Here is a 10,358-nt window from a genome sequence, read left to right as displayed (position 1 = left end):
CTTGTGTGGAAATTCTGTGATCTCAGTTTCTTTAGGTTTAGTTTCCAGTGATGTACTCTGTTTTTTGATTTGGCCATTAGGCCATGTTTCCATGTTACTTGCATGTCTTGTGATCTTTCTTGAGATTTTGGCATGTGAGAAACAGCCACCCCTCCATTTTATGTACTGGCTTCATTGAGGGAAAGATCTTTTCTAGTCACCCCAGATAGAGGTTCTGGGACTTCTCATTACCTTTCCTGGGATGCCTCTTGCCTGTATGTGCTTTTATTTTAACACATATAGCTGATTTAACTGTCTTAATTTCCATTATAGGATTGTCCATGCTATTTCTCACGTGATTTGGTTTTGGTTTCAATCTGGTCTTGGTCTTCATTTGCCAACAATTTCTTACTTCCTCTGGTTCCTGCCTCTGACATTGCAGACTCATTGTTGCCTGATGTGCCCATGTTTTCAGCATACTGCATCCTGGTATACAAATGATGCTACAGTTTCTTTCAGTACTTCAGATTCAAGTGAGATAGAAACCAGTTTCTTAGGTATCCTGAAGACAAGACAGAACAATGTTGGCAGCAGGGAGGGGTTGCTCTATCCTGAGGGAGGAGTTCCGAATTGGAAGGTCTTCTCCGATCATTCGTCACTATACCAGATAGAGGAAGGGCTAAAGATGAGCAAAATATCATGGACTTGGCTGCTGTTTTTGGTTGCAGTATTTCTTGACAGTGCATTTTACTGGGTGCTGCAGCTTCTTAACGAGTCTACAGAGTAAAATTTGGTTCATATATCCTTATTAAATTGGTGTCTCCGTGGGAGTATGGAGGACTGTAGACCTATCAACTATTTGAAGGGTTTTTTTTGTTTGTTTGTTTTTGTTTTTTTTTTGAGACGGAGTCTCGCTCTGTCGCCCAGGCTGGAGTGCAGTGGCCGGATCTCAGCTCACTGCAAGCTCTGCCTCCTGGGTTCACGCCATTCTCCTGCCTCAGCCTCCCGAGTAGCTGGGACCACAGGCGCCCGCCACCTCGCCCGGCTAGTTTTTTGTATGTTTTAGTAGAGACGGGGTTTCATCGTGTTAGCCAGGATGGTCTCGATCTCCTGATCTCGTGATCCGCCTGTCTCGGCCTCCCAAAGTGCTGGGATTACAGGCTTGAGCCACTGCGGCTGGCCTGAATGTATTCTTTTAATAACTGACTATTCAGATTCTTTGCCTACTTTCACATTGTTTTATTGTTACTCAGTTGAGTTACTTGTAAATTTTGGAAATTAATGCCTTGTAAGATATACAGTTTGCAAATATGTTCTCTTACTGTATGGGACATTTCTTCCTTTTTTCCCTTTGCTACACAGAAGCTTTGTAGTCTAATGCCATTTAATTTGATATTTTGACTTTTGTTGCCTGTGTTTTTGGGGTGATATCAAAAAAGTTGTTACCTAGTTTGATATTGTTGAGATTTCTAGTAGTTTTTCAGCTTCAGATTATGTATTTGCTTCTTTCATTTATTTTGAATTGATTTTGTATATTGTGTAACAAATATAACAGTCAATTTCATTCATCTGCATGTGGATATTGAGTTTTCCCAGCACCATTGTTTGAAGAACCTGTCCTTTTTCCATCCTGAACTCCTTACACTTTTGAAAAAAAGATAACATAAATGTTTGAGTAATTTGTCGGTTTTCTATTATTCTTAATTGGTCGAATATGTCAGTTTTTATGCTAATAACAGGTGCTCCTGTTAACTTTTCTTTGTAATATGTTTAGTAATCAGGTAATATGCTGCCTCTAGCTTTGTTCTTTATGTTTTAGATTGTTTTGGTCATTCAGTGTCTTTTGTGGTTCCATACAAATTTAATGTTTGTGTTTTCTATTTCTGTGAAAAGAGACCTTGGAATTTTGACGGTGATTACATTGAGTTTCTAAAATACTTTGGGTAGAATGGATGTTTTCACAGTATTAATTCTTTGATTTTAGGGGCAAATCTTTCTATTTGTGTTTAAGTTTATTGGATCTTTTTTTTTTGTAGTTTTCAGTATACATGTCTTTTATGTCCTTGATTAAATTTATACCCAAGTTTTACATTTGTTTGCTGTTGCTCTTATAAGTGAGATTGTCTTAATTTTCCTTTTTAGTAGTTTGTTGGTATGCAGAAATGATACTGATTTTTACATATTGATTTTTTTGTCCTGTAACTTTATAGAATTTATTTATTGGTTCCAGCAGTTTTCTTTTGGTGCAGCCTTGGGATTTTCTGAACATAAGATCATGTCATCTGCAAGTAGAGACAAATTCATTTATTTCTTTCTCGTTAGGATACCTTTTATTATTATCTGCTGTCTATTCTGGCAAAGACTTCCACTACTATGACAAAAATAAGTGGTAAAGAGTAGTCTTGTCCCTGTTCTTAGGGTAAAATTTTCACCTTTCACCACTGAATCTGATGGTAGCTATGCATCTGTCATATGTAGCCTGTAAATTTCCTCTCTTCTTAACTTGTTGAGAGTTACCATGAAAGGGTGTCAAATTTTATCAAATGCTTTTGCAGTTAATATTACAATGATCATGTACTTTTCATTTTTTCTTTTTTTCAGTGTGAGGTATTACATTTATTGGATTTGCATATGTTATACTATGTTTCTCAGAGATGAATACCATTTGATCATGGTTAATTATTCTTTTAATGTGTTCTTATATTAAGTTTGCTAGTACTTTTTGATAATTTATTTATGTGTTCATCAGTCATACTAGCCTGTAACTTTCTTTTCTTGTAGGGTCTTCTCTGTCTAAGCAGTAAATAATTAAAGGTGCTCTTCAGGGAAATGCCCCAATTTCTTTTTGCTGCATATTGGTGATTTTATCCTGGGGATTTGAAAGATGGCACCAAATATTTACTTACTTTTGAAAACAAGTCCCAGGACAGACAAAGCAGCCTGGCACATATGTGCAGCTTCCTGTTGATACTGTAGCAGCTGATGGTTATGTTATAAAATTGTGTGTCCTCTATAATTTTTAATTTTTTTTTTTTTTTTTTTGAGACAGAGTCTCACTGTATTTCCCAGGCTGGAGTTTTTGTTGTCCACTGAAGGTTGTTTATTCTGTGAAAAATGCCTTCCTGCACTCAGGAAAAATTAAGTGAATATTCATCTTATCTGAACTTTAACAGGCCTTGTGAGGGTTAGTGTGAGTTCTTTACCCAGTGAGGGTGGTGCTGAGAATTTTGGAGTTGGTAGCTTCTAAGTTGCAGGAAATAGTTTTTGCTGAGAAGGCAAAATTTCCAGAGTGAATAGGCAACTTAATATCCCTTAAATCTGAAAGGATCACTGTGTTATGCTTTTAGAATTACAGTTCAACAGAGGTGTGAAGAAAGTAGGCAGCACAGTGCCCTAAGAAGAAGTCTGCATAAGGGAAAACAGCAGTTCACACAGATACCATCTTTCTTACTTTATCTTTAACCCCTTCTGCTCAGATGTTAGGCTGATGTCATATTGAACTACTTGGCGCTTTATCTTAGGGACTGGTACTGCTGTTTTGCAGGAGTGTCCCAAGTAACATCTGTGTTGTTGCTCTGCCAAGGTGGATGCAAATCGGCTTATCAGATTGACCTCCTGGAAGCACTGATCATAGACCACACAGGCCTGAAACAGGAAGGGCTCCAGTTACCCAGAAACACTGTCTTTCTAGTTTGAGCAGAATGGACTCCAAACAAGATCATGAGGTTGCCATGAACACTGTAGGTAGCCTTGAGTTTTTTTTCAGAAATAAATCCAGAGATGCAGTTCAAACTAAATATACTTGAGATAGTGGAAGATTTTTCTGTCTCTGAAAAACCCCTAGATTGCTTACCTGCTGTATGTAAAACACAACATGGAATACAAAAGAATGCTTTCAGCACAGCAGAAACACTTGCCTTGGACAGGCCTGCAAGCCACAATCAGAAACTTCTCAATATGTTTGATGCTCATTACCTGCAACTACCCTGGGTCAATCCTTACATGGAGAGTGCCACACCAGCCATCCATCCTTCCTTTGATTTGCCAAATATGTATTCACAGAGCATGTTCTTGCTACCTCAGCAGTTCTAAAACTTGGCCCAGCCACTATATTCTCCAGGAAACAGAAACAGGGAGCAATTTTCCTACCTGCCACCACCTCTTGGCATCACCCATGAGGCTTTCGGTGCCTTTCGCCATCTCAGCCATTCTGCCTCTCTTCTGCTGTGCAGACAAAAGCCTACCGTGGAGGATGGCCATCAATCTCCAGAACCCCCCACAGCTATCCTCATATTCGGAACAGTAAACAACCTAGGATGCCGTCTACCAAGGCAGTTACTAGCGGCTTTCCAGGGGATACAACTCTCGTGGTCCCTGCCTCCCCTCAGCCCTCACCCTAGATCCACCTTGCCACCCAGGCTGTTGCAGACACGTTCTCTGAGTTCCATGAGCATTATACCAGGATCTCCACCCCTCCTGCAGTCATGCTGTCAAGGCTATACATGATAGGTAGCGAGTTTCCCACAGCCAAGCTCTCCAATAGCAAATATCCTGAGACCCTGGAAGTGGGTGAAAGTGCTCAGCCAGTCCCCATGTACACCTGGAAGACAGTGGCTCAAGACAGGAAAGATGGAGGCTCACCGCCTCTGTTAGAGAAGCAGAGTATTACCAAAAGCATCTCAAATAAGCCAGTAGAGTTGTCTTCTAAAGTGATGGAGGTAGATGCTTCCAAAGCTGACCATATGAAAAAGATGGCGTCTATGGGCCTGGTTCACAGCAGGTCTGGAGGTGGCTTAGTGCTCTCCAGAAGTGAGATTCCAAAAGAAACGTCTTCTCCAAGAAATGGCTGTGCTATCTATAGATCTGAAATCATTCGCACTGATCCTTCATCCTGGGTAGTACCCAAGCCAAGACCTAATGAAGAGAACAATGGTGAAAGCATGCTGAAAAACCAGATAATAGACTGGATGATAATAAAACAGCAGAGTCTTCATATCTTTGCATGAGTGGTAAAGACACTATGATCCCTAATGTTCTGGGGTCAGTGTCCTGTGCAGGCCACCCCACCTCTGTATTACCTCCATGTTACCAATCTCCAACCCCAGATGGGACAGATGGCACTAGGACCAACAGGAGCTCTGTGGATACCACACTATCCATCATTCAGGAAGTGGGCTAGCCTCCAACCATGCCTGTTAAACAAAGCAGCAACACCAGCAGCAAGGATGCCAAAGCCAGCAACCCAAAACTGAATTTCAAAGCAAATGAGAATGGCCTTCAACGAAGCCCCATATTTCTGTCTCCAAACGAGGCTTTCAGGCCGCCATCAATTTCCTATCCCAGAAGTTATTTTCCTTACCCAGTATCTAAGGCCACTGCTATAAGACCCTTCTCCTTACATGACAAAGGACCTATCTACCCTCATCCGATTTTGTTGCCCAACAACAGTCTCTTTCCTGGGCACCTTGCCCCAAAGCCTACACTGCCTTATGTGGTGCCTATGGGCTATCCAGAGTTCTGATCTACCAAGATGCCCTCGGATTTGGCATGGTACAACCCATGTTGATACCACACAGGCCCATGGAGATCACTAAAGAGGAGAAACCAGAGAGGAGGTCATGTTCCCAAGAAAGAGCCTGCCACAAAGACCCAACTCTCCAGAATCAGCTTTCTGAGGTGTTGGAAGCTAGCAGTACAGCATTTCATCCAGAACTCCCCACTGACATTCTAAAACTGAACCCCAGCTGGAATCAAGGAAAGATTGTTATCAAAAGTGATAAAGTTGTTTATGTAGACCATCTCCAAGAAAAACCAGATGTTAAAACTGATGCAAATATGTCTAAACCCAGCTTCACAGTGAAAAATGTCCAGAATGCTGAACCTGCCAGTCCCCCAATTGTCAAGCCATCCCTGCAGCAGCATGGCAATTTCGTCACCCTAAGAGAGAAGCTGGGGCACATTGGTGACTTTCATGAACCTTGTACTAGCAAACAGACTCCAGCCAACAAACAGAAAAAAGAAGAGAAACCAGAGAGGAGGTCTCATTCCCATGAAACAGCCTGCCACAAAGACCCAACTCTCAGGAATCAGTTTTCTGAGATGTTGGAAGCTAGCAGTACAGAGTTTCATCCAGAAGTCCACACCGACAATCTAAAACTAAACTTCAGCTGGAATCAAGGGAGCACTGTTAGCAGAAATGACAAGATTATTTATGTAGATCTTCCCAGAAGAACCAGATGCCAAAACTGATGCAAACATGTCCAAACTCAGCTTTACAGCAAAAAAATGTTGGTCAGAATTCTGAGCCTGCCAAGCTGCTGGTTGTCAAGCCATCCCTGCAGCAACATGATGATTTTGTCATGCTAAGAGAGGAGTTGGGGCACATTGGTGACTTGCCTGAGGCTTATACTCTCAAACAGACTCCAGCCAACAAAGAGAACCTAGGGATGCCAGTTTCAACACCATTGCTGGAGCCAGCTTTAGTGAGTGATGGTCATGCTGTAACTTTTGGTAAAATCCAAGAGAATTCCAAACCATATAGCCTTGGCAGTGCCCCACTGAGTATGGACATAATCTCTACTTACACCAAAGATGGAGCCAATGAGGCCAAATCAAATGATGGCAAACTTCTGAAACCAAAGTCATCTAAGCTGGTAAAGAGAATCGCTACCTCAGCAGGTTACATGGGTGACGGATTCGACAGTGTCACTGCTGAACTGTATGCAGATTCTAGTCAGCTCAGGTGGGAGCAACGGGCATTGAAGATGAGCCTCTCCACCCAAATTTTCACAACTTTACCGGTTGTTACAGTTTAAATCTGTAAAGAGGACTGGGTGAGTATGGTAGGACATGGCACTAGGCAGATTGGACTAATGAAGCTTATGGTAATTTGAATGTATGTATTATGTCCAGTAAGGGAATGTGAATAGTAGTACTTAGGATGTACATGTGTCTGGATACTTTAAGTTGTGCTATAAGTTATGAGAGAACATCACCTGAATGCAGTTACAGGTTGAGCATCTATAATCCAAAAATTCAAAATCTGATTTGCTACAGAATCTGAAACGTTTTCAATGTCAACATCATGCCCCAAGTGGAAAAACCCACACACAAGTACTTAACACAAACTTTTTTACATATGCAAAATTATTAAAAATAATACTGAATAAAATTACTTTTAGGCTATGTGTATAAAGTGTATGTGAAACATAAATGAATTTTTTTGTTTAGACTTGGTTCTCATCCTCAAGATACCTTATTATGTATGTGCACATATTCTAAAATCTGATAAAAATTAAAATACTTGTCCCAAGTATTTACATAAAGAGATGCTCAACCTGTAACAGAAGTTTTAATTATTGTGAATAATTTCTAAAAAATGCATGGCATTTACCTAGCAGTTGATTTTATTTTTCTGTTGATAAAATAACCAATATATCTAGAAGTGCTGCTCAGAATACCTTACTTGATACTTGCTTGAGAAGATGTGTAGCAGCTGCGGGTCTGCAGGATGGTTCAACTTACACACACACACACACACACACAGACACACACACTCACTCCCTTACCTCTTGCAGAATGGGATATAGCATATATTTACCTTGATAGTTAATTATGATACATGTTGTATAGGAATTTTCTAAGATTTTTACTTTCATTTCAAAGATGATAGGCCATTTTTTTTTAATGTTAAGAAGAATTTATCTTTACAAAAAGGAATGAAGTTATTTAAATGACCCCCTTGAGTGCCCATTTTAATTACATGACTAGAAGAATTACAAAAGGACAATATTTTATGTCTGCCTAGTGCTTACTGTGAGGTCAGTTCTTCAAATTTCTGTTTTTCATATTATTGTTATTACAATATTATATAAGCCTTTAAAGTTAAATTTTATTTCCAAATACTCAAAAGTTAGTTTATAGCCTATATTCCTTGTGATTTTTTTTCTGCTATTTCTACTTTGTTTTGATTGTGTGTTGTGTTCTTATTCCAAAAGAGAATGTGCACAAAAATGTGTTCACTGATATACACGCTTATAGCTTATGTATCTAGATATATTAAACTCCTTGAAAACAGTGTGGTTAAAGAGTTTATCTCTGTGATTAGTTTTGGGCAAATATTTGTTTGAAAATATTTTTCTTTAATGTAAGACAAAATAACTTTTACGATAAGGTGTTGTTTTCATCCCTCTTTTTTTCTTCTTTTTTCTAGCTTGCAATGATGCGCTTCTCAGAGTTGCAGGTAAGTGAGAAAAAAGGTGGCCATTCAGAAACTAAAGACTCCAAGGCATACAAATTCAGCACAGCTGACTCAGAGAGATGGAAAGGAAATCGGGACAAAAAGCCAAAATGTCTTCTGGAGGAGGATATTGCCAGCCAGAATAACCGTGAGAGATGTAAGTACAGCTGAGCCACCTGCTTGTGTGGCTCAGTTACCACATTGGTGGCAACAGGGTGATCCTGCCCCCAGAGCCCAGGGAGGTGAGATAAATCAATTCACATACAAGATTCTGACTTCTGTATGGTGTCTTCTTAGAATAATGGGCTGTTTTTGCCATCTGTGGAGTGAAGGACTGATTGTCTTTTTAATCATTGTGGCAATCAGGAATGAATTATCTGTGAAAGATTATTTCCTTTTAATAATCTGTGAAATATTATTTTCCTTTAGAAAAGGGACACATCTCCTTTTCTAAAAGAGGCCTAGCCCTATAGTTAGAAACAGTACACTTTTCAGTTTTTTAAATTATTGATTTATTTTTGTTGATGCATAGTAGGTGTACATATTAGCCCTTCCTTCTTGAATGTGGGTTTCCTTTTCTTCTGCCAGCCACTCCACTGAAGCAGACCTAGAGTGTGTTCGGTCGCAGTGCCTGGGCAGGAGTTATGAGTTATTGGCTCAGAAACTTCTCTTCCAGGAGAATATGCCTGAATGCTTTGTAGACTACCTTGGATTAGGATCAGAGAAAGTTGATGCCTATGGTGGAGGAGGCATAAGTTATAACAAGGTTAGCCTCAGCTGTGGTGGTACAGTTGCTTACAAAGGAAATGGACCATGAGAAACCCTCAAAAGTCTCAGTCCTCTCCTATCTTGTTAAGGCTCAGCATCTGTGGCACCAACAGTGGCAAAATTTATTTTTGAGGTGGAGACTTGTAAATGTTGCCATGGAAATAATTCTATGAGGTTCTACTTTGACACAACTGTGACAAATTATAGAATGTATGTGCTGTGTCTTATAAGATCATGCTGCAGGGAGCAGGTGGTAGACCGCAAATAACAGAGTCACATTCTTATCTATCAAGGGCACATGGTTTTCTGCTCTTTAGAAGGGCTGAAAATAGCAGCAGTGATAGAGTCTAATGGTTAGGACCCCTGCATCTCTTAATTTATATCCTTTGCCCTGTGATTAATGCTGTGGGTGATGATTGAAATAGTCTAATTTGAGAACATCCAGGTTGAGATGTGCAGCAAAGGAACATAGAGCCTCTCATCTCTATAGCTGATAACCTGTGTTTCTTGGGCTGTCACTGTGGGCGGGATTATTACTGGCCTTTGTAAAGTCGTGTAATATCTTGTGAGGGGAGTAGCAGGAGCTTATTTAGAGGAATGAGAATCTTTGACCTAAGAGATAATAGTGAAAATACCTCAATTCTTTGAAATTATTGTCCCTTTTTGTAATGACTTGGAGAATTTGGGAAAGGGTGAATGGAACCAGTTTTGGGGAAAAGTCCTTTTAAGAAGTAGGGAAACTCTATGCGTGTAAGTGTGATTGCAGTGAACCCCAAATTTAGCAATGGAGGGTTCTTGATAATAGTTCAGGGTGAGGTCATGGTCCCCTGGGTTTCCTGGTATTATGTGGAGAGTTGGGATAATGCCCATGAGATGAGTTACAACCTTCCAAGGCACAGTTGTGTAGCAGGCTGGCCATCCTTTCCTGGCTGGACTCCTCATGAAGTGGGGAGCAAGAGGTTGTATGTGAAAGGGAGACCTCCCTACCCTCACTGGGTAGCTTTTACCATATGGGAAATTTTGGAGTAGACAGAGTTGGCCAGGGCTGTCTTATAGAGGTAGTGCCATTCACTGAGCAGAGAGATGAGGTTACCAGTCAGTCATTGCCCAGTAACTTCACCTTGTGAAATACTCATCACAACTCTTCCAGTAAAATATGCTCTCAGTTTGGGCAAAAGGTCAGGTGGGTGAGAGATAATTTTGCAGTGGGGATAAAACTTAATTGGAAAACCATTTCCTCAAGAAAGAAGCCTTAGACAAAGTTGAGAGTGTTAGAGATACAGATGACTGTATGCGACCTGTAGTTCAGATATAAGGGACAAAAGTAGAATCTAAAACACTCAGGTTAAGAACTTCTTAGTCTGATACTTGA

General features: G+C 40.2%; 1 protein-coding gene across 1 annotated transcript in view; it reads left to right on the top strand.

The window, feature by feature from the left end:
- Nucleotides 1–811: 811 nt before the first annotated feature.
- Nucleotides 812–10,358, top strand: part of LOC139360929 (BCL-6 corepressor-like) — a 32,484-nt gene continuing 22,937 nt past the window's right edge. Inside the window, 11 exon segments of the mRNA XM_071089420.1 lie at nt 812–845; nt 3,524–3,661; nt 3,664–3,725; nt 3,727–4,139; nt 4,141–4,254; nt 4,256–4,962; nt 4,965–5,495; nt 5,498–5,835; nt 6,258–6,747; nt 7,750–7,799; nt 8,192–8,375. Of these exon segments, the coding sequence (XP_070945521.1) occupies nt 812–845; nt 3,524–3,661; nt 3,664–3,725; nt 3,727–4,139; nt 4,141–4,254; nt 4,256–4,962; nt 4,965–5,495; nt 5,498–5,835; nt 6,258–6,747; nt 7,750–7,799; nt 8,192–8,375 (3,061 nt within the window).

This window comes from Macaca nemestrina, chromosome Y (assembly GCF_043159975.1).
Source record: "Macaca nemestrina isolate mMacNem1 chromosome Y, mMacNem.hap1, whole genome shotgun sequence".
Taxonomy (NCBI): Eukaryota; Metazoa; Chordata; class Mammalia; order Primates; family Cercopithecidae; genus Macaca; species Macaca nemestrina.
This window is presented reverse-complemented; position numbering and strand designations above follow the sequence as displayed.